The sequence below is a fragment of the Podarcis filfolensis genome (genome assembly GCF_964270895.1).
Source record: "Podarcis filfolensis genome assembly, chromosome: 13".
NCBI lineage: Eukaryota > Metazoa > Chordata > Lepidosauria > Squamata > Lacertidae > Podarcis > Podarcis filfolensis.
In genome coordinates this window covers 27,830,321-27,854,932 of record NC_139615.1, presented here as the reverse complement: position 1 = coordinate 27,854,932, position 24,612 = coordinate 27,830,321, and the positions used below count along the sequence as shown (strand labels likewise).

At 41.6% G+C, this 24,612-nt stretch overlaps 1 protein-coding gene across 4 annotated transcripts; it reads right to left on the bottom strand.

Moving 5' to 3' along the window:
- Positions 1-520: 520 nt before the first annotated feature.
- Positions 521-17,457, bottom strand: LOC310747884 (gasdermin-A3-like). 4 transcript variants are annotated; one of them, XM_083583246.1, is made up of 12 exons: positions 16,976-17,457; positions 15,167-15,322; positions 11,837-12,085; positions 10,657-10,846; positions 9,584-9,749; positions 9,376-9,469; positions 8,276-8,314; positions 6,410-6,463; positions 4,883-5,049; positions 3,745-3,895; positions 2,847-2,920; positions 521-1,515 (listed from the first exon to the last, which is right to left on the bottom strand). In XM_083583246.1, the coding sequence occupies exons 3-12, from the start codon at positions 12,051-12,053 to the stop codon at positions 1,285-1,287; spliced, it is 1,383 nt and encodes a 460-aa protein (XP_083439372.1). In that variant the 5' UTR covers positions 12,054-12,085; positions 15,167-15,322; positions 16,976-17,457; the 3' UTR covers positions 521-1,284. The 4 variants fall into 4 exon arrangements, with proteins under 4 accessions (XP_083439372.1, XP_083439369.1, XP_083439371.1 ...); XM_083583243.1 differs by having other exon boundaries at positions 15,217-15,322; positions 16,976-17,456; XM_083583245.1 differs by lacking the exon at positions 15,167-15,322.
- Positions 17,458-24,612: the final 7,155 nt, after the last annotated feature.

The following is a 24,612-nucleotide window of genomic DNA, read 5'->3' as shown; positions in this document are numbered from 1 at the left end:
GCTGAGACAGATCAGGGCTGCCATTTTTTTGTGGTAGTAGCTCCCTATCACGGGTATCAAGTTCCACCCACAGTACTGAAGTGTGGATTAAGAATTGAGTAAACGTATTGATGTTTGAAGCAGTTTGGCAATGGGACCAATTACCTAGAGGGGTGGTTGGCTGTCCGGTCTTTAGGCAGAGACTGGATAGCCATCTGTTGAGGAAGTTCCAGCTTCAGGCCACACTTCTGATTCTGTATGGATAAAGATAAAAATACCTGCAGGTGCTAAACAGGATTGATCTTGCTGCCGAGAACCTGTAGCATAATTTTTGCTATGCCAGAGTTAAGGTTGCAGTGAAAATTCTGGACGAAAGTGAAATATGGCATACCTGTGCCATTTGCAAAAAAAGATTGGATTTTATGTGTATGCTGCTTTGAAAATTAACTTTCTTTGTTTATTATACTGCCCTTCACCTGAGAATCTCAGGGCGATTTACAGCAAAACAAAAACACGTAACGCAATAATCTGAGACACTATATCAAAAGACCATGTTTTATTTTGTAAGTTTGTAACAAAACGATGTTATGGCTCCTTCACTTTTGTGACTATAATGTAGCAATTACATATGGAGGAAAAGGTAGCAAGTAAGATTTGTAAATAGCTTTGGATGAGACCTGATTCTCACACTTAACTGTTGCTGATTAATAAAACACCAACATTAGAAGAAGAGAGATCTTTAATACAGTATGTGTTTTGACTTAAAATCTGGATCCAGCAGCCACTACACACAACTTCTGCAAGAGTTAGGTCATCTGTTCATTTTCTCTCTTTCTGGATAGTATTAACAAAACTCCACAAAACTCTCATACATAGATTTTTTGAAGATAATCAAGGCACATGTAGAAATACTACTCACATTCCAATAGGCTGTTCTATGGCTCTGAGTGAAGATGGTTAGAATATCAGAAATCTTCAGTCTTCTTGCAGGCACAAATGAAGGTGGAAGGGGGAATTTTCAGCTCATTCTTATGGAAGGAAACCATGGCTCCTCATTAAATCTGAACTGATCCGTAGTTATACGTGTTAGATAGTAGGGAGTCAGCAGAGGCACTGAATTAAAGCAATGACCTCTATCCATGAACAAGCATTAGACTTAAAGACGTAAACAAAGTGGGTACTGTGGGATTCTAGAGGGTCAGAATGCAAAGAGGATAAAAAAACTAACACGGCAACCCTGTACTCACTTTCCTGGGAGTAAGCTCCATTGAATTTAGTGCAACTGACTTCTGAACATATAGATACCTAAGTAGACATGATACTGAGTGCATACAGAGCTACAAATAGTGCACAGAGAGCTGAGAACGCATCAGGCCTTCCAGTCCCAGCAAGACTGGATCCACTTTTTTGCACCGCGACTCCACTCATTTTGATGATTGCTTCAGTTATAGTCAGTTCCTCTTCGCTTAAGAGCTTGGCTTCTATGGTAAACACTTTTTCTCTTCCGCTGAAGTCATTATCTAGGATGCTTCCAACCTTTGCAAACAAGAAAAAGGCAAAATCAGAACTTGCTGGTGTGTAATACCATTGCTTGATGAATGGTATCAGTGTTGAAAAGCAAGAGACATAATGAGGATATAAGAGTCTTGCTGAATCAGGCCAAAGTCCAGCATTCTGTCCTCACAGTTGTGAACCGGATGCTTATAAGGAAGCCTACAGATAACAAGCTGCTCACTTGTAATTCCCAGGAGCTGATAATGAGAGGCATATTGCCTCCGACATTGGAGGCTAGTGCATAGCCATCATGGCTAGTAGCCTTGATAGTCTTACCCTTCATGAATTTGCCTAATTCCATTTTAAAGCCATCTAAGTTCATGGCCATTGCTGTAACTGTGGATGGCAAATTCTGTAGTATAGTTCTTTTGTCTGTCTTAAATTTCCCAATATTTAGCTTCATCAGATGACTCCCAGGGTCTAGTATTATGAGAGTTGTGTGTGTATGTATGTCTTCATCCACTTTCTCCCCAAGCCAGCCATACTTTTATACACTTCTATCATGTTCCCCTCTTACTTGCATTTTTTATAAACTAAAAACCCCCATATGTTGTAACCTTTTTCTCCCTGTGGAATTGCTCCAGCCCCTTGATCAGTTTGATGCCCTTTTCTGAAACCTTTTCAGCTTCTACAGTGACCAGAATTGTACACAATATTCCCATGTGTAGTTGCACCATAGATTTGTGTAATGACATTATGATACAGGCAGTTTTATTTTTGATCCCTTTGCTATTGCTCATTAACACAGAATTCACCTTTTTGACAGCTGCTGCACCATGAGTTAAAATCTTCATTGATCTATCCACTACAACCTGAAGGTTGATTTCCTGGCCAATTCAGACCTTATTAGCATTTATGTGAGGTTAGTTTTTGGGCACCAATGTTAATCACTTTACACTTGTTTAACACCGAATTCCATTTTTGCTATGCCCATTCAATTCATTACATTAACGAAAGGTGCAGCATGCATCACTGTAGAATTCCTGTTGTGAGTTTATACTGTGCAGTAAGTATTACGTTGTTCATTTTTATTAGAAAGCACACACCTCCAAATTCAGTGGGACTTATTCCTCAGTAAGCACACAAAGGGTTGCTGCCTTTAAAAAAATAATTCCTAAGCTTGACTTGTTGCCACAATACTTACTCACAGCCATAGGGAAGAGTTATGTGTGCTGATCTGATGGATCAGCCAAGGATGCACACAAACCTTATACTTGTGAATGTGCAGTAGTGACATTCTGCATATCTTTAACCTCACCCATTTCCAGGAAAAGTATCTTCTGCCTTAAGAACTAACTGGAATTCTCCCTTACCAGTGCAAGCTGACTGTTCACAATCTTCTTCTCCACAGATTCTGCCAGGAGTATCAGCTGCTCCTCTGTCAATTCTGGAAAAGTGAGGAATATTGTCAGTTTCAGGAAGGGGTTCCATTCTGTGAAATGCAAGGCCAAAGCAGAAACCTGGCAAAGATTTCAAGGATTTTCAGTTAGCAGCTGTAAGTTGCCTCATTGTTCTCAAAATAATTACTTGTCTTCCTCTATGGCTATCTCCCTTAAATATTCTCAATGTGCTCTGTTTAGGGATCAGAGAATCTAAGAGCTCATTTTTTTGGGGAGGATTATGTCCACATCTGGCAAAGGAGCTGTGCAGGATCAATATATATATGGAAGATAACTGTTGTCACAGTCTGGCATCTCCAGCATCTGTCCTGAAGATTGCAGGGCTGTTTGAGATGAGTGGGAGTCCTACAGTTTGAGCATTGCCCACTGATAATATTTACCTGTAGGATGCCTCTGCCTAGCCCAAACACTCTGAATTTATAAAAGTAACCCATTTAGTTGTCTTATGTAGTTGTGACAATACATGGAAAAGAATATTTGCAAATGATTGAACCAATGTTTTCTGTTATAATCAGAACTGTAAGAAAAAGTGTAAAAGCTTATGGATAGCTAAGGTCCAGGCTGCATATTCATCAGGCTGGAGTTTGCAAAGACTGATTTCCTTGAGCATCCCAACTAGAAAATGATAAGCAAATACCACCACATCTCAAATTTTGGGGGGCAGGTGTGAGCTTTCAACCAGCTTTAGTTCTGGCATCTTTCTTAAGGATGATCTGTCCTTCCATCCTTACTTTCAGCTGCTCCTGGGCTGAAATGGTCTCCATTCAAGTCAAATACTTGATTCTGATATTTTGAGAGGGATAATGCTTACCATCTAGAGCGTAAAGGAAGTAGAGGACTGCCTTAACAAGGTCAGTGAAAATGGCCCCACTGGAATCTTGTAAATTCTCCACCAAGTCTTGCAGCTCTGGCTTGCCAGCCTTCAGCTCAAATTGACCAGTGCCTTCAAGAGCCTCTTCCATCTGAGAGTTTAGGTTACAGCAAAAGATGTTAATGTCAAATGGTAGGTATATTAACATATGACCTGGGATTTGGCCATGCGTAGCACATATGCGGAAGTAGGGCTTGGTAGGTGATGGGTATCACTTTATTTGTAAATGGCTGTGAACATTTGGCCATTTTTATTTAGATGTGGCACAGTCCACAAAGACTAGAAACATTAGGAAAAAGCATGACTCTTTTGGGCAGGGAGTACTGCAGTGGGGGAGCTGAGGGCCTAATGACAGACTGGACTGTTGACATCGGGTAACTACAGTAGGTAATTTTTGTACCTCCAATTTATTATATATATTATATATATCATATTGTGTGTGTGTGTGTGTGTGTGTGTGTGTGTGTGTGTGTGTAGAAGATTGTAATGAGAGGGGCCCATCGTGTCAATAGGGCAAGGTTAAAGGACGGCAGCCAAGTTCATGCACACCCCATTGAAAGCAAGAGATATGAGAACTGCCAGATCCTAAGGAAGAAATCAGCCAGCAACTGGAAGCTGTATGATAAATCATCTTTTCAGTTGCAAATCCCTCGCCCACACCCTGAAAGATCTTTTCCTAATGTTCAACACAGCCACTGGTTTTATTTTTTTGCCCTACTTCTCTCTAAGTGGTTCAGATGTGTTTCCTATTTATAACTGGCCATACAAACCCCTGATTGTTGAGAGGCCATGTCTGTCTGTTGCTACACTTCCACCCCCCCAAAACCTGGGCCTTTTAGTCTCTAATTCGGGTCTGGAACATTTAATCTGTTGAACATTTTATTTAACACCTCACTTCACTGCTTTAGTTGTTTTGTTTACAGAACAATTCTGAAGATTTTAAAAGTAATGTTTTTGTTTGTACTCGTATTTCTTTGTGTGTATTACATTATTATTTCTGAACCACTCTGCAATATGTTAATTTAAGAGTGATATATAAATGATATTAATATATATATATATATTAATTAAACTTTACCTGGAGCTCCAGTTCCTGCAACAAGTCATTCTCTCTCATTATCACCAGAAAGCCAGTTAGAAATTTGCCACGCAGCATTGCAGATAATGAAGAGAATATTACAAATTCTGTCTTAACTTCCTGCTGTATGTCTTTACTCTTGTGTTCTGTGATGATTCCTGAGATCACTGGCAGTATGGACAGAATTAGAGATTAGGGAAAGTGACAAAACATAGAGTTCACAAATTTGATACTACTCCATGTTACTGAAAAGAACCTCAGAATACCTGTAAGATACCTTTTCTCCCTGTAGGGCTACTAGCAATGCTGGAAGTCGTGGTGGGGTTAGAAATAGGAAACTCTCATTCCCTCAGTGTCACTGCTCCGATCAAAACTAGAACTAGCCCCTTGAAGGGCTGGATTATCTGTATCTATGCAGTGCCTGTTAGGAGCGTCCTACTCTCGTGTAGAATCCTGGCAGAGACACATGCCCGATTGGCATGTTCTTTCCCTCCTGGTCGATCATTCGGGAGCTTCAAAAGCTTTCATCTGCCCGAACATCACAGCGACTAATACATTAGCACACTCAGGGATCTGTACAGTATTCACAGTTTGCGTAACAGAACTCAGTAGCTCAGCATTTGGCTAATCTACGTTTATTTACATATAATACACTCGGAGCATCCTGACTTAGCTCCTGCCTCTTTCTCATCAGACAGCAAAGAGAAAGAACAAAGGACAATAGTCCCACTTCACGGAACAAAGTAACACAAAACATCCTGTCTCTGTCACTTCCCACACTGTGGAATGAAAACATACACCGTCATGTGATAGACAACAATCCCATGACTGCAGACATGGGAATGAATCTCCAACAGTGCCTAGGACCCACAAAACTCCCAACAGCCTACGAAAAAGTTTGGGGCCCACCAAAAAACTTCAATTAAAGCAAATTATTGTTCAATTAAGCCGTTTAACATTTATTCTGGACTGCAACCCCCCATCAGTTTTGCTGGCTGGGACTGATGGGAGTTGTAGTCAAGAATAGCTAGAGGGTGCTAGGATGAAGGCTGCATCAAACTCATAAACCTCATAGGTCATCTAGAGAAGCCTTGGAGTGCCTGCCTCTCATGGTACATGCAGCTTTGATGCTGGTACTCTGGAAATGTTAACATTCCCTCTCCCCATTTTTGCCCAGAGTAAGCGATAAATATGCTTGATGCCATCTGCCAAGTATTTGATTTTGGTGTCCAGGAACATATAACATTTTCTATATCTGAAGGTCAGGATAATATTTCAGTTTGATAAAATAAGTTTGATAAAAACAATAAATGCTTTATTTTGCCTAAATATTAGTAGCATTGGTTTTTTAAATCCCACACGGCACAAGATCTATTGTCTTCCTTCAGAATCATCAAAAACATCTTTACTGAGGCATTGCAATGTAAAAAGGTAATCAATTAAAAAGTTAGCCGAAACAGTAGTTTTCAGATTTCCCACCTCAAGACCCACATTTAATTCCAACCTACCATTCTGAAATCTACTTACATTTTCTCTCAATTGAATCACATTGTCTACTTGCGCATAGTTGAACAGTTGCATCTGGAAACAAAGAGGGAATCAGTGCAATTTTAATGTATTGACACAGTATGAGCACACCTCTGAGTTTCCCATCAATAATCTAACTGCTGCCTGGTGAACAAATGGAAGCTCCCAACTACTTTTCATGGTCTATTTGGGAAGTTTTTAAAAGTTGCATTAGGTAACGCAACAGAGTCTCGAGGCACCTTAAACAAGGAGTGTTCACCTGTGACTCTCCAAATGTTGTTGGATTCCAACCCCATCTAGCCTGGCCAATAGAGATGGTGTGAGTCGTAATCCAGCAACATCATAAGAGGGCAGATGGATGTAGGCAGGTGGGGGAGAAATGTAGGGTCAATGGGGAAAGAAATGCAAAACAACAACAGACTCTGACAACTCTGTTTGTGGAATGCTCTCCCCAGGGATAAAACACTCCTCTGTAACCAGGCCTTTGGCTGATTATAAACATTCTTTGCCCTTTTAACTGTGGGAGGGGGTTTATTGGTTTGCTTTTTGTCTTTCTTTGTAATTTGTGTTCCTTATTTTGTGAACCACCCTGTGATCTTCGGATGTATGCAAATTTTTAATAACTGCTTACTTACATTAAACCTTAAATGTAAAATACTTTAAAAAATTATATGTAAAATAATTACAGCGGTAATTCACAAAACAGTGTTACGATAAGCAAGTTTACAGTGCAATCATATGCTATATTCACTTACTGAAAATAAAATCCTATTGAGGTTCAATGAGGCTTACTTTCAGTTAGGTGTGTAGTCTAACACATCTAGTTCAGAGTCTATCTTAGATGCCAGCCTGACATGGATAACAGAGATTGGGCTTCCTCTGAAAGGGCTGTGCTCACCAGCCAAAGTCAGTGGAAGTCATATATAGCACCTCAAAGGTACAAACTTGATCCTTTGCTGGGGCTTGTAAGTTTGGGCCCAAAGGTCTGTAAGTTGCACATCTTTGTACCAAACTTGGCCCTCCAGCTGTTTTGGGACTACAACTCACATCATCCCTAGCTAACAGGACCAGTGGTCAGGGATGATGGGAATTGTAGTCCCAAAACAGCTGGAGGGCCAAGTTTGGCCATGCCTGCTCTAAGAGAATGTTTGACAAATATTTATAATTACAATTTTAACCGTTTCTGATTTTTTTTATTTTGAATACTATGTCAACCATAGTTAATTAATGTACGCGCGCTTGTGTTACTTTTTCATGCTTTTATTTTAAGAGCCGCTTTGAGAAGCTTTCCAACTTTTAGAAGTGGTATAAAAATACTTCAAACCAATTTTCCGTAGCCCATCTAAATAAATATGCTTAGGGCCGCACTGCAGTTCGTACGGGACAAGAACACATTTTATTCTATCCGGAGAAATGAGAAAGTACATATAGAGATCGTTGATCCTTCCCTCTCAGTTCCTTTACATTTCAGGAAAATAAAGATTTCATACCAATGTACATAACTGCCATCACCCCACATCTCTATTAGATGCTGGATTTCTCTGCCATCAAGTGTATCTGTTAAGAACATATTTTAATTTAGGACAGAGACAGTTTTCAAAGAGCCAAAGTTGGCATGATTCAGCTCCTGTTACCCATGGTGTTGTTGTCATTGCTTCACAAGACCTCCTGCTACAACAGCCAACTATTCCCTGCTTCAAGTTGAATCAAATGAAAATACAGGATTTCCCCCCTTTCTCAGACATCACATTAGGCCAGAGAAAAATGTATGTGATGTGAATACAGCAATGACACCCTCAAGCCATCTCTATCACTCTGTCCAATGTCTGTAAAAAAATAAAAATGGAACTTCTAAAATGTGCTTACCAAAACTTCCTCTTCCCTTGGATGGATAGTGTGAAATATCTGGGAGAAAGAGCAAAAAGGTACTAGTTTACATAAAGTGTATGAATAATAATGGCATTTTGTTTTAATATTCAAATGTGTGAAAATTTCTTTCTTACCAGTGATGTATAAATTTGGGAAGGAAAGTAGACAGTGGGTCCTAAGATGGCTAAACAAAGGAAGTTCACAGAAGGAAAGTTTCCCATTCCCACCACCTCCGTGCCCCACAAATGAGCTCTCTGAAATAATGTGAGATGGTGCAAAAGGGCTATGGGGGAGATGAGAAACCTTCGTTCCATAAGTTAACTTTTCTGAGGAGCCAAGCCATTTTGGGCCCTGAAGGAATGACCGCTGGGTGTGAAGCACACTTCCGCCCACAGACAAGCCACAGCTGTCTGAATGCCATGCTCTCTATCTAACGTTTTGCTGTCTTAGTATGCCGTGCCCTGTCTGTGGCCTTTGTCTCCGTCGTTTAAACACTGTTCAAGGGGAAAGTAACACAGTGGAAACAGGTGCCAAAATAACTTTGTACCACCCCACGATCGCATGATTGGAAGATGTGTAAAGGGCACAGTCCCAAATGTATCTGACTGGTTTTGCATATTGTGCTAATAAAAAGAGCTAGCTGGCAGCTTGCTTATGCATAGCTCACCTGCATGATCAACTCCTGTCTCATGTCCTTCACTTCAGGGCCCATTTATAAGTCTCACTGAAATCACTTCTGATTTATGCCAGTATTGAGATAGAACTGGACGCTGTGTTGAATATCAGCATCAAGACTCATCTGTGTGGATTGAACCGAGGAGTGCTGGGTGCCCTGACTCAGAGCCTTTTTAAAAGCAATTGCTTTGGTGCATCCCAGGTCCTCTCCCATTTTGGGCTGCAGGAGTAAGTGGGAGGATGGTGGCAGCAATTACTGGAGAATAAGACCCACAGGCAGCACTGCAGGGCTGCTGTGTCGCCGCTGGGCAAGGGAGAAGGTGGGAGAGGCTTTGCCTGAGGAACCCTTCTTCGCCACAAGTTCCACCTCAGCAAGGCAGCTAAGTCACAATGGTCTAGGTCTCAAACAAAAAGTATCTTACATGCATTTCTCTCTCCAAATAACAGTTGCTTGGCTCTGAATGCCAGAATGCAGGATTTGGGAATGATGATTGCTTTCTTACTGCCTCTGCCACCCTAGAACATGAAAGGAGAATTTGGATCAACCACATGGAACAAAATTTGACTGCAAGGATGTGTGTGTCCGTCCCCTACCCCTTATTTCATGAAAGGCCGCAACTCGAACCTGACCTTCAGTTTCAGATTGATGCAGGTGTCGTAAAAGATGTTGCCTTCAGCATTGCTGGATTCCCTGAACTCTGTCTCTTCCACAGTCTCCACTGCCTCATTGATCACAAACAGGTCCCTTCGAATCATCTTTGATTGTTTAATGAACTCATGTTGCAAGTTGATTTTCCTGAAGAAGAAGAAAATATGCATCCATTATCCAATAGAGCAAAGTGCATAAAATAGCAATGCATATACAAACTACATGCAGTGCATCTTCTGCAATCTATATCGTCGTTCTAAACTCCAGTCAATACTGTACAGGATTTTTTCACATGGTACAATCATGTAACATTTGGATTCTCTTCCACTGAAGAGTTCCTGATCCTCTGGACCCATTTCCTCTGAGTCCAAGCATGGTTTTGGGACTAAATCAGCCTTGATTGCCCTGCTGAAATGTGACACAGGAGTGTGACCATGTCACTTTTACCCAGCATCTCAGTAGCTTGGTATTTTATGTGAGTGGGTGGTATACAGTGGTACCTCGGTACTTCTGGGTTTCGGCGGTCTGTAACCTGAAAAAACGCAACCTGAAGCTTCTGTAACCCGAGGTATGACTGTATATAGAAATGAGCAAACCAGTGATATTTTAGGGAGCAGGCTAGCAGGCGGTGCCCATTACTTACATCATGGGAGCCTACACAACACAAAACACTGTTGCTGTTTGTAGGTTTTATTTTATTTTATTTTTATCTTATATTTTGGAATTGTACATCCAGGTTTTTTTGTTAAAAATTTTGGGGCCCCCAAGAGAGTGGGGCCCTAAGCTATAGCTTGTTTAGCTTATACATAAATCTAGCACTGGACACACCTTTGTGGGGAGGGAATTCCACAGCTTAGAGGCTGCCACAAATAATGTCCTCTGCCTCCCCCCTCACACACTTCTGAAGCAAGTGAAACAACCAAAAAGGCCCCCTCCATTGATCTTAAGGTATGGGAGGGTCTGTAGGGAAGGAGGTGGCCTCTTAGAAAGTGTAATGGGCGATGTTTAGTTCCATATGAGGTCAATATCCAAAACTGTTTTCTTCCAGCCTTACCCATCTCTTGTTGCAGAATCGAGGAGTTGGGGGTGGACATATATCTTTCTCACGTTCACAGACCTCGAATGAGACATACTAACAGCCGCCACTGCTTCTAATCTTGTCTCTTCAATCCGCCCACCAATATTTCCCTCCACTTTTCCATCTACGTGGTCCACAACGGTTAATGAACCTGAATCTTGGACTTCTGGAGATTAAAAAAATTGAGAAAAATCAATGACAACAAAAGGGACACTAGAACAACAAATGTAACTTAAGTCCTTCGGGCTCATTGTCTTCTCTACCCTGTCTAGCTGTGGTCCTCTGAGTTTCCCAGCCCTGGAGATACTGGAAGGCAACCCAGGACTTCCTTAATGCAAAGCATGCTTTTCGCCATGATGTTAAGGCTTGAAGATTCCAATAAATGTTTTTTAAAAATAATATAATCAGTGCTGTTTTTCTAGAAAAAGAGTTGCCGGAATTCACCATGAATGCCTCCATTGTTCTCTTATAATGGCAATGGCGCCCACCTGAGGGGTGCCAGAACTGAGTTACAGCTGGGAGAAAAAACCATCCCTGAATATAATTATGGAAAACAGAATAACATGAGTTATAAATAAGATTCTTGAGAGATTTTGCGGGGCAGAGTGGGAAGGAGGGGGTTGGAAATTTGACATCTATGAACTCCCTTAAGAGGGTTGGACTAGATGATAGTTGGCTTCCAACTCTATGGTTCTATCCAAGTCAAAACTAATGATAAAACAGCATAACTGTGAGTAAAGGTTTCAAAACACTATGGCACTACCACAAACCACGGAGTAAAATGGGACAAGAAATATGCTCTAAAAGAATGCTAAGATGCTCGTGAAATTGAATTATGCACCCTGTGTTTTTCTTGCCAAATCATGGAATGCACACAGCCCTGTAAATAATGTGTGAAGGAGAATGAGCCTGAAATCATCTAAACCAGAGTGTGGAATCTGTAGGCCACTAGAAGTTGTTGTACTCTTAACTTCCATGAGCCCCAACCACCATGGTCCATGGCTAGAAATTCAGGGAGTTGGAAGCCAGCAACAAATGGAAGACCAGAGGTTCTTCCACCTCTGCTCTACACACTTACCTGGGAGTAAGTCCCATTAAACCCAATATAGCCTCCTTCTGAATGTGTACGTATAGCTTTGTAAATATTGGAAATTACCTAGTTTTGCAGCATGGTCTCCCGATAACAGCACATCACTTAGCTTGTATTCAGTTCTCTGGAAACGGCTGGTCTGCCACCACGACTGCTTTCTCTTTCTTTGAACCAGGCAGAGAGGCCTAAAATGATGTTGGTCTATAACACTTCGCACTGGGATCAAATCTCCTGTTGGGTCCAGTTCCTTGGACAAAGATTTGGTTGCCTTATGAAACAACATTTCTGAGATGTAAGCAAGACTTGCCGTTTGACCTTGACGGAGAAACAACGAGAAGCGAAACAAACTTGTAAACTGTGTAGGGTGTGTTGTGCAATCTGCTGCAGAATGCCTTCCCCTTTTCCAAACAGTAATTCCTTCCAGCCTTCAAAGCAGTTTTTAAATTGGTGTAGATGTATAGTCTCTGCTCCAATGCTATTCCCTGAGGCCAGTCATGTAGGGAGACATGGAACCACTGTGGAATGGTGCTTCCAACTGCCCAGTTCACAGAGATGATTCCAGGAGGATACCTTGGTCAATGGAATTAAAAGCCATTCCCCAAGAAAAACACACATTTCAGGCTGAACGGGACTAATTTCATGCCAAAACCAAGCCAAAACCCAGATTAGAATGGTTCCAAATACAGTCATACATCTGAAGTCAGATGCCTTGCGAGTTGAACGTTTTGGCTCCTGAACGCCGCAAACCCGGAAGTGAGTTTTCCGGTTTGCAAACATTCTTTGGAACCGGAACGTCCGACACAGGTTCCTGCAGCCAATCAGAGGCCGCGCCTTGGTTTCCAAATGTTTTGGAAGTCGAGCAGACTTCCAGAACAGATTCCGTTCAACATCCGAGGTACAACTGTAATGGGTTTCCTCCCGACGTGCCTGCCGCTCAGCTTCCGCTACCCTCTCCAACATCTCGCCCCTAAAATAGTATTAGTGAATAGAAGGCAATTGTCAAGGATCTTGGGGTCCTGAGAGGGATTCCCCCCACCCAGAATGGATGCACCACCACATCCTTCAAGGCATCTCTGTCAAGTACCTTGCAATAGCTTTCTATTTTATAATCTTTCCCATGCATTCTCTATCTGCCTTGCTTTACTTCTTCAGCTTGTTGGAATTTCCTAACTGCTATGCTATATATAGGATAGTGATGTACGGAAGTAGTGATGTACGGAAGTGAGAGCTGGACCATAAAGAAGGCTGATCACCGAAGAGTTGATGCTTTTGAATTAAGGTGCTGGAGGAGACTCTTGAGAGTCCCATGGACTGCAAGAAGATCAAACCTCTCCATTCTTCAGGAAATCAGCCCTGAGTGCTCACTGGAAGGACAGATCCTGAAGCTGAGACTCCAATACTTTGGCCACCTCATGAGAAGAGAAGACTACCTGGAAAAGACCCTGATGTTGGGAAAGATGGAGGGCACAAGGAGAAGGGGAAGACAGAGGATGAGATGGTTGGATAGTGTTCTTTAAGCTACCAGCATGAGTTTGACTAAACTGCGGAAGGCAGGGGAAGACAGGAGTGCCTGATGTGCTGTGGTCCATGGGGTCACGAAGAGTCGGACACAACTAAATGAGTAAACAACAACAACATCCCAATTCTATATCTTCATAATCTTGAAAGCCCTTGATTTCCCCCCTATAATCTGAAAATGATTTATTATTTATATATATTGGGGTGTGCGTGTGCCAAGTCTTACATGTTGCTATCATATGGTGGCAGCATGGCCAGCTCAGGATCCTTTGCTAGCCCAGTTCTGCCACCTCCTTGCCAACAGGGATACCAGCAACAGGAGGTTTGCTCACCTGCTATTTGGGTGAGTACATTGAGACCGGTTCTGTGTTGGCCGAGGTTGGCAGAGGCAGGCAGGGGCTGCGCAGAGGGACACTTCCACCTCTCAAAACCCCCTCCAGCCTGGTGGATCAGGGGCTTGTACTGTATTGCATTTATTTGTTTCACTGTGTACTTACGTCATTTCAATGCCACTAGCTAAAATGACGTTCTCTGAACGGCTTAGAATAAATGAGTAAAAATAAAACACAAAACAAAACAAAAAACCCAAAGCTGCATAAATAACAGCAAAAGGAAAACACAGATTAATCTACTAAGGCTGCAATTCAGTGGGATTCAACGGAGCTTACTTCTGAGTGCTTTTTTCTCAAAAAATAGGTGCCGGTACAGTGGTACCTTGGGTTAAGTACTTAATTCGTTCCGGAGGTCCGTTCTTAACCTGAAACTGTTCTTAACCTGAAGCACCACTTTAGCTAATGGGGCCTCCCACTGCTGCCACGCCACCACAGCACGATTTCTGTTCTCATCCTGAAGCAAAGTTCTTAACCTGAAGCACTATTTCTGGGTTAGCGGAGTCTGTAACCTGAAGCGTATGTAACCCGAGGTACCACTGTACTCACCATGAGGTTGTTACAGTAAGTGCCACACTTTTTAACAACAACAATAAGAGGTGCAGGTACTGAGTACCTTGAGTACCCCTGGGGGGACACTGGCTTTACATGGGATTTGTCTGTAGGACATTTAAATTGCAATCTGCTGTTAGCCCCTGGGGTTTGGATGGAGAACAGAGTTGGTGCAGTTCAGATACTACAATAATAATAAGCAGTGCTCCCCCCCCAAAAAAAAAAGTTTAGGGGTACTCTCATTTTGACTCATGAGAATACCATTTTATAGTTCGAATTGGGAAAAATAAATACAGTAAATGGACAAAAGTACAAAGATTCACAAAATGTTTAGGGGTATGCATCCCCCTGCGTCCCCCCAGGAAAAAGCAGTGATAATAAGCAAACCAAAACACAACTAAAACTATATACAAAATGCATCATATTAGGGGGAAATGTTTGCAAAAATGGGTAGATTGGGTAAAAATATATACAAAATGTGTAAATTAAAAGACGTTTGCCTTAAAAATGCCAATGAATTTTTATTAGGCTTCTTTTTTTTTTAAGTGACAAACTGATGCAGAAACATGGAAAATTGAATTTAAGATTGGGAAAAGAACTACAACAGCACTGTCTGACTCCACCCTGTGACAATTCGGAGGAACGAGAACATTTCTGAAAGAGAAATTTAAAAGGAAATGCTTCAGGCTACCCATGAGGCATCTTAAACACTGGCTTCTAATTTATTCTTTCTTTCTTTGCTGCTTCTTCAACAAGCTATCTGAATAAATCCTTTCACAGTATGAGGGAAAAGTAGATCAGATAACCACAAACATCAGCAGCCACCCTTGATTTCCTTTTGATCACTGAAAAACACTGAGATCCCGTCCCTAAAAATAAGAGAGATCCCTTCTTCAGCCGAACAAAAAAGCAACAGAGAAATAACTCAGCTGCCCACCGATCTATTGTTGAATGAACCTCTTCATAGAAACACTCAGCGCTTCTTACCTCCCCTGCACTTAAACAGCAATTTTTGAGAAAAGGCAAAAGGCTGGTTCCTTGGCTTTCAGCAATTGTGTATTTCCTGTTGATTTTCACGCTTCAGCTGCAAACTCTGCAGTGGGATTATGATTATGATTTTCTGGTTTCGGTTTCTGTTTCCGGGAGCTAGCTACTCCCACTATTTTATTTCACTCCTTTTTTCGTTAATGCTGCCAAGTTTCCTAGGAATGCTTTCACAAATCCGTCATGGGGACAGGGGAGGTGAGTCAGTGGGGTGATGAGAATTTAAGATTATTTAGGACAGAAGAGCTCACTTTTAAAAGGCGCTGCATAACAGAATCTTGAGCGAGTCAGTCTGTACAAAAAAGGTCTGGGACTCCAACTCCCATCAACCCCAGCCAGCATGAATGAGCATGATGGGAACTGTAGTCCAAAAAAATCTGCGCGTGCTTGTTATCCATGCTAAAGCCAGTTTTTAGCAAGTAGGGGATCAGATTAGAAAAGCAGGCTGAGCAAACAGAGTTTGGAGCTTGATTCTCTCCATGCATCTTCAACCCTTACAGTTACTGAGAAATGCTGGAATATAAACTGTTGTGCCCAACTCTAAAATATTAAAGTAACAGACTCCACAAGTGTCTCTATTTTCTAGGGACAGCCCCGGATTTTCGGAAGCTGTACCGGTTTCTGATTTGATTCCAGAGTGTCCGGCTTTTCCTTAAGACATCCCTATTTTCTTCAGAGAAATGATGGAGGGTATGGCGTTATCTGACCCCCCCCCCCAAGTCACCAGAAGGCAGTCCTCCGTAGGGAAGTCTTTTATTGTTTAATATTTTATTATAATTTTTTTAAAACCCCAATAAGAAACGTTGTTGTTTGTTGTTGTTGTTGTCGTCGTCATTTTTCATACAGAATGCTTATTGACATAAGCACATACAAAATGCAGTAAGAATAATGAATGTAAAAATAGACAAATGAAATGAGAATACAGAGGGGAGGGGGAAATCAGGATTTATCACATATAAAAAAAAGGTGAGTCAAATTAGTTCTCAATAAAGCCTCTCCACATATTTACTTGTGGAGCAGGGGGTTTAGTGGGCTGTGTGGGAGAGTTAACAAAGAAAAAGTTACACCAAGTCAAATGAAAGTGGTCTATTCTTGATGAACTCTCCGTTTGTGTGCCAGGTGTTCTGACAGTGCAATTGTTCCATACTTTCACTAGCCACTCCTCTCAGGAAGGAGGTGAGTCAGATTTCCAGTGGGAAACCACTGACTTCCTGGCTGTGGCAAGTAGCATAAACACAAGAGATTTATGCATGGTGGATGAAGTTGGTACCAGGCTCCAGGGATAGGAGCGCTAAGGCTGGATCTGGGTAAGGTGATGGTGGAGATAGTTTCAAAAATTTGGGTCCGGAATCTCTAAACTATGCATTTTATTATGTTTTTAAATATGTTGGAAGCCGTCCAGATGGCTAATTTTTGTGTCCTCTTCAGCAATCTGTTTGAGTAGTTCCTTTCACAGACTGAGATGGCCGAGTGATGAGAGAACCCAAACCTTATCAACTGCAACATTTAAGGAAAAGTGATTCCCCTTGTTTGCTGCTGCTTCATTTACTGGTCACTGTGGGGTGGGGGACACAGAGAACCTGCCAGTAAGAATCACAGGGATCTCTGTTTCAACAGCAGATTGAACAAAGAAACAGCTAATACATTTTCAAAGCCAGCCCCCCACCCAAATCTCTTACTGCAAACTCTGAATATTTCTTACCTCTCCTGTACTTGGACAGCAGATTTTCAGAAAAGGATGGTTCCTTGCTCTTAAGCAATGGCAACTACTTCTGCGTATCATGTCTTCTGTTTTCCACACTTCTCTTGCAAAAAAGCGGGGGGAATTCAACTTCCTTTTGTAGCAGATTTTGAATGTCTTTGGTTTAATTTTACTTTAAATTAGCTGCCTGTGACAGTAACTTAGTTCCCTCTCTTCTTGGCTAATACTGTCAAACTTCCTAGAGAGGAGGACAACATATATTCACATTTGAAAGCAAATTTACCTAATTTTGCTTTTAAATCAGTTCACCTTTAAAGCAAATTTCCCTAATTTGCAATTTCTTTAAAAAATGCTCAAGCTGAACACACACGGAAAAGTTACTTTGCAATAGTATGTACATTAGAAAAAATTGCATACAAAATATCAGCATTAGGAGAAATTTACACTAGAATGCTGATAAATTTTCATTAGAGTGTTGTTGTTTTAAATCACAAACTAATGTGAAGAAAAATCAGAAGCAGTGAGAAATGAAAACTGACAGACTTGTCCCTCACTATTCAATCACGCTGACAGATGAATAAATGAAGGAGCAAGTAAGGTGATAAGGATTTAAGGTTTTACCATTGTTTGTAACAGGTTAGCTCAATTTCAAAAGGTATTGAGATACAGAGATCTTTACAGGGATCCCATGACCCTCCACTTGTGGTTAGACTCTCAACACCCATCAGCCCCAGGCCAACATGGTCTTAGGGAGGATGGAAGCTGTAGTTCAAGAATATCTGCAGATGTAGGAGGGTACTTGTTCACTTATCTCATCGGTGTTAAATCAATATCAGTGTTAAATCAGTTGTTGTTGTTGTTTATTCGTTTAGTCGTGTCCGACTCTTCGTGACCCCATGGACCAGAGCATGCCAGGCACTTCTGTCTTCCACTGCCTCCCGCAGTTTGGTCAAACTCATGCTGGTAGCTTCGAGAACACTATCCAACCATCTCGTCCTCTGTCATCCCCTTCTCCTTGTGCCCTCCATCTTTCCCAACATCAGGGTCTTTTCCAGGGAGTCTTCTCTTCTCATGAGGTGGCCAAAGTATTGGAGCCTCAGCATCAGGATCTGTCCTTCCAGTGAGCACTCAGGGCTGATTTCCTGAAGAATGGATACGTTTGATCTTCTTGCAGTCCATGGGACTCTCAAGAGTCTCCTCTAGCACCATAATTCAAAAGCATCAATTGTTTGGTGATCAGCCTTCTTTATGGTCCAGCTCTCACTTCCATACATCACTACTGGGAAAACCATAGCTTTAACTATACGGACCTTTGTTGGCAAAGTGATGTTAAATCAGTTGGATAAAGCAAAAAAACCCAGATTTTAAAAATGGCTGGAGGAATAGAGGGTGGAACTTGATTCTCTCTTTGGGTCTGCATCCCTTGCAGTTACTGAGAAATGTTGGAACGGAAAGCGTTATTCCTAACTCTAAGGGACTAAAATGTTAATCGTTCTATATTATCTCTATATTTTGGAAAGTTTTTTTTTTTTTAATGTCTGTTGTCTATGCATTCAGAACACCTCTTAGGATATTGTAACCAAATTTGGCATGTATTTGTTTCTGAGATTAAGGAACAAGTTTTGGTCTACGTGTGCCTAGGATGCGGTAGCACTTTGAAACAAGATGGCATTCTGAACCTTTCAAATCTGTACAGATTTGGACAGTCGGTAACTGAAATGTCCCTCCAGGAGAAATGCTCTTCAGAGGAGGACCTCGCACTCTCCAAAGCAAGCATCACAGAGAAGCAGGCAGGTCCCTGCCCAGAATAAGAGAGACCATAATCAGCCAGATATTATTTTGTACAATATGTCTGATACTCATGTATTCATCACCCTTATACTTTTATTATCCATATAACGTTACTATTTTTAATGTAATCGCAAGCTGAACAAATGAGTGAAGCTCTTCTTAGCCATCGATAGCTTTTAGCAGCTTATCTCCGGTAAACAAGATTTTGCTTTTGGGAAGCCAAGAGGTGAGCTATCTACTTGGAAGCTGGTAATAAATAAGCAAAGCATCAACGGGCTCAAATTGCATCGTGGGATTTCCAGAAAGGGCAACGGCATTCCAATAAGGCTGGAAAGCCATGTAATCAGGACAAACAGCTTGCCTGTCACTCGACTTTGGGCAGAGTAAATGGAGAGAGAGGACTGGAGGACTAGAGGCAGGAAAACTGTAAGAACTTTAAGGAAAGAGATATTTGGGGGCAAAATGTCTGCAGCAAGCCAAAAGAAGCAGTCCACCATTGCCGCTCTCTGCTATCCCTCTGTGCTACTAGGCTGATGCAGTAACTGTCTTCGGCAACTATATCCCTGAATGTGCTGTATGACCGAGAGCTCTGGAGTAGATGGAATTAATAGATCACTTTTGAAAACTGGTGCCATTGTCTTGGCCTCTCTGCTTTGCTCTTCCAGTTCTGGCTTGCATTTATGGCACAGTGTGCTGATACCAGGCTTTCGAAACACCCCACCCCCCACCCTCATTATTTCAACTGTGAAATGTGGTTTCACTCTTTCCATGCTTATGAAATCTAGGAATTATATACTTCCATCAATCACAGCAGTAGCAGTGAAGTAAGACCAAGCTGGTGTTAACCTTTATCTCAATGCTGTGCATTTTAGTTCCACTTCTCCCCTTCCCACACTGATGAAACCTTGGGCTTTTGAGCTACCATCAACCGTAGCAGTGATTTCACAATCCTTCCTTCTGGCTCTGGTAAGAAAAAGGATTATAGCAGTTACAATAAAAATCTTGCTTCACTTCAGGGAAAGAATTGCTGTGCAAGGTTACTAGAGTTAGCTAATGACGATAGGGGTCTGCCCCCCCCAATAGAGTGGAAAGTAATATACCAGGTTCTATCATGGTACTGACAGATTTAGTTCATCCCAGCCTTGCCTCCAGTCAGAGAGGTTCTCGTAGTCCCACACCAACTTCCAATGCCTATTTGGCCAAAGGCAACAGAGGAATGGGGGGGGGGGATGCATGTGTACATTATTCAGCAACAGATTGATCAGGTCCTGCCAACTCTCTCAATAACCATTGTTTTCAACCTAGCTGTTGTTTATCTAATAAAGGAGGCTTTCACACTAGACATTTGTCTTAGAATGGCTACTCTTTGTTGATCCACATTGTATGGTCATAAAATCATTTTTTCTCTTTTGTTTTCCTTCTGCTGCTTTTTATTTTCTTTTGTTTTGCAAGTCACGATTTTTTGTTTTGCAAGTCACTCATTTTTTGGAATCACAGAATGGAAAAGCAGTGCAAACGCTGCAGACGTTGGCTGCCTCAGTGCTGCTCCTCTGTCCGAAAAGACACAGTTTTGATATGTTCAGTGACATGTTGGGTTGGCTAAACCCTGCTGTCCACTATTACGGTACCTTCCTAGCCAACACCTTTTTCGAAAGCATATCAAAGTGTAAGTAGATAAATAGGTACCGCTCCGGTGGGAAGGTAAACGGCGTTTCCGTGTGCTGCTCTGGTTCACCAGAAGCGGCTTAGTCATGCTGGCCACATTACCTGGAAGCTGTACGCCGGCTTCCTCGGCAAATAAAGTGAGATGCGTGCCGCAACCCCAGAGTCGGCCACGACTGGACCTAATGGTCAGGGGTCCCTTTACCTTTACCTATGGCAAATTTAGGTGATTTTTAACCAGTCTTTTCATTTGTGGCAAAGTGTTTTATTACATACGCCTTTCAAAATCATTTAAAAATACTTGTGCGATGGCACTTAAACAAACAAAAAATGCATTTAGTGGAAATTTAAGAATGAATTTTAAAAGACATGCTACTAAAATGGCATGCTCAAATCCTCAAAGTTTCAGCAGAGTTTGGTGGCAGCTCTGCATTCCTCAGCCTTCTGCAAGGGTTTCTCAACTTTCCAAGGGAACATGAGACACAGTCTGAGAAATTAGGTGAAGTACCGTACATTTGTGAGTCATGCCTACGGATGCAACCATCTGTCAGTTTTGCTTCTCTGTTTCTCATTTTACAAGTCTTAATTACATTTCTCCACATTTGCGATTATTCTTAAAAAAAAAAAATCCTTATGAAAACTACTTCAACATTTTAGTGCAGGCATAGGCAAACTCCAGCCCTCCAGATGTTTGGGACTACAATTCCCATCATCCCTGACCACTGGTCCTGTTAGCTAGGGATGATGGGAGTTTGCCTAGGCCTGTTTTAATGTGAATTTCTTCTAATCAACATACTTTTTGTGTGATTACACATTTGTGTACACATTTTTGCAAAGACTTTCGCCTAATATGATGCATTTTTTGGGGGGGGAAGGTGGGTGGTTGGAAAACTCAGCTATCATGTTATTTTGGAAAGTGCAGATTTGATATACAGCATTCGGATTTAAATGTGAGCTGAATCAACTCCCCTCCCCCATGCTAAGTCATGACATTTTTACAAATGGTGTAAAATAGACTCTGACTAGTACAGAGGAAGAAGAAAGCAAGTCAGCTGGCAAAAAGTGTGAGGGAGAAGTGATACAGAAGACGTGAATCATTGCTGTAAAATAGCATTATTTTGCAATTGCATTATTTTCCCAGCAACTCTCTTAATGTTATGAAACAGGAAAGAAATTCTGTTGCACTGCTTGTTTTCATATAGCACTTCCCCAATGCTTTGCCATCAGCAATTATGGGATGCCTTGGCATCTGACACTTTGTCCTTTCAAAAGTGGCTCAGTTGAAACATTCGCTCACATTCTCCCATACTGTAATTTTTATAGGGAAATAAGGTGGTTTGTCTTGATATTGAAACACCCTATTTCACAATTCTGGTCTGTGAACTAAGCAAAATTATCTCCTTAATTACAGAAGTACGGCCTGAAGACAGTGGTTAGAGTGCTGGATAGACCTGGGTTCAAATCACCACTCGGCCATGAACCTTGGGCCAATCACTGCCTCTCTCAGCCCAGCCTAACCTAACCTGTTGTTGTGAGTATAAAATGGGGGGTGGGGGACTATGTACCCTGGACGAAAGGTGGGATAAAAATGTAGCAAACAAACAAACGAACTATAGATAGGACATTTCATGTATATTTTTATTTCATTGCCTCACTGTGAAAGAGATGATGAAAAATAGAACTCATACCGTGTTGGAAGATGGAAGATTGATTTTGTCTTTTGCATATGCAGCAAAACAAGACGCCACCAGGAAACAAGAAGGGAAAGACCAGCACAACTGAAAATTTATGTCTGGTGCAAGAATGCTCTGCGCAGAACTGACCAGGCCTACTGAAAATGACATGGACATGGAGGTAGCGGGCTGTGCAGCAAAATGTTGCAGTGCATCCTCTTTCCTAAAAGGAGAGTTCTGGGTCAAGTTTCCATCCTTCTTTCTTTGCAGCACCAGGGGAAGAACCTGGGAAGTGGGAACAGGGTACAGGATAAGGGACCCTCCATTTGGTATAGAACAGCGGAGGCTAGCCCATGGCCTGCCAGAAGTCCCTGGGCTGCAAGTCTCATCAGCCCCAATGGGCATGGCCAGTGGCCAACTATAATGGGATCTGTCATCTGGGGTTTCTCATGTGAGGTCTGAGAGCTTTGCACATATGGTCCACAGCAGTAACTCTGCAGAGGCAGAGCGCCATAGCTGTGTGTGTGTGTGTGAAGAAAAAGAGCGGACACAGCAGCTGCTTCTTCATTCTTAGAAGTTGGTGACCCACTTGGAAGGTGAGTGAGATGGACCGGAAGTGACAGGCGAGGAGGATCTGCCTTACTTGTAGGGATTAAGAGCGGTGGACTCGTAATTTGGTGAACCGGGTTCGCTTCCCCGCTCCTCCACGTGCAGCTGCTGGGTGACCTTGGGCTAGTCACATTTCTCTGAAGTCTCTCAGCCTCACTCACCTCACAGTGTGTTTGTTGTGGGGGAGGAAGGGAAAGGAGATTGTTAGCCACCCTGAGACTCCTTCGGGTAGTGATGAAGCGGGATATCAAATCCAAACTCTTCTTACTGGTGGCTGTAAGATATGCTTATGTGGCTGCCACCTGGTGGCTCAGAAGTTTCCACAGAAAACTTGGAACTGAGCATGCTCAAGGCTGTCAACCCCGGGAATAAATAATTATTATTATTAATGGTGGGGGGGTAGTAACATTATTTTTAATTTTTTAAAAAATGCTTTATTTATAAATATCAGCATATTGTCCCCGAGGTTTTACGATTTTCTCCCTTAAAGCTGACAAGTTCTGAAGAATTCAAACCGTAGCATATTTCACAGGAGGCATTTGAACGTTGTCGTGATCATTTAGGTGCACGATGGTGAGGAAATTTGCATAGGTATACAGTATCTTGAGCTGGAGTAGAATTTTGTCCTGGAACTTGAATCATCCTAAACCTAACTCTGTTCACTCAAATTTCATAACTCATTTGAGATAGTTATGCTGACAGACTAAAGAATGGTGGCTTTAAGCTCTTACTCTTAATATCTATAACTCCTGCAATTGATGGAGAGATTGCAGGCACTGAAATTGTATGCTGTCTCATTTCTTATTAGCATCATTGCCTTTACAAAGTTTTCACTCACATTGTGACAGTTGATTCCTAAGAGTTTTGGTTGAATATAGTCATGCTGAGAAGCTCATTATACTGAAATCTAGGAGAAGGGTGCCTCCTTTTGATAGCAATTGTAAACATATTTGTTTTTATTTTCCGTGCATAGAATAATGTTGACAAAATGACTCTTTAGTGTGGAATAAGTAATTGCCTATTAACTACAACAGTAGCTCCAATTATTAATTTCTCTTGGAGAGGTGTGTCTACACCAAATAACAGCTTCTAAACTGCCTCTTCCTTTTAAACCTGAAAGATCAAGAGCAAGAATATAATATTGTGCATTCTTTGTGGCATTTCATGCTTTTTATTATCAATTTAAAACTTAAAATATAAGTAAAGCCTATTTTTATTGTCCCCCCCAAAAAATAATAATAATTACTTGGGCTCTTGTAAGATAACATTTATATGCTGCCTATTGGCCCTCAAAGTGACCCAAGGTGTGTTACAACAAATATACACAATAACAACTGAGAAGAATATCTTTAAAGGATTGCTGAAAGGCAGCATAAAAAAGGAGGAGGATTTAAATGCAGTTTTAAAAAATCTTAAAAGCCTGGCAGAATAAAAATGTCTTGGCAGCCTGACTGAAAGGCAATTTTCCTCAGCGGAACCTCTAAGTGTACCACAAAATTTGGCTCTTCAGGAAAACCCAGTGGAAACTCGAAAGGCGTTCCTTTCCCCTGAGAAATTTTGATGGTCTTTATCAATGCTCTTCTTGATTCCCTCAGATGTTCTGGGCCAGCAACAAATCTCATTCAATAAGGCTGCAGCAAGTCTGCCATTTCTTCCTTCCTCACAGGTTCATCTACCACTTGTGTTTGATGGGTTACTTTTCCACATTTTGAAAAATTGGGTACTAATGTGCAAGTGCTTTGTGCCTTGATTTTGTTTGTTTGTGTGTGTGTGTGTGTGTGTGTGTGTTAAATGGTGCTGACTTGTAGAGAGACAGAGCAAGCAAGTTGCCAAAAAATGTGTGTGTGGGGGGGAGAGTCATTGGGCCCATCTGTTTTTACCTCAGAGGTAGGGCATCTGCTT

Coding starts and splice junctions, on each gene's coding strand:
- LOC310747884 (XM_083583246.1), bottom strand. CDS start 12,053: ATGTTGTTTCATAAGGCAACCAAATCTTTGTCCAAGGAACTGGACCCA. Junction 6,464..8,275: donor CAAGGGAAGAGGAAGTTTTG/GTAAGCACATTT, acceptor CTTTGTTTCCAG/ATGCAACTGTTCAACTATGC. Junction 1,516..2,846: donor TGAACAGTCAGCTTGCACTG/GTAAGGGAGAAT, acceptor TTGTTTGCAAAG/GTTGGAAGCATCCTAGATAA.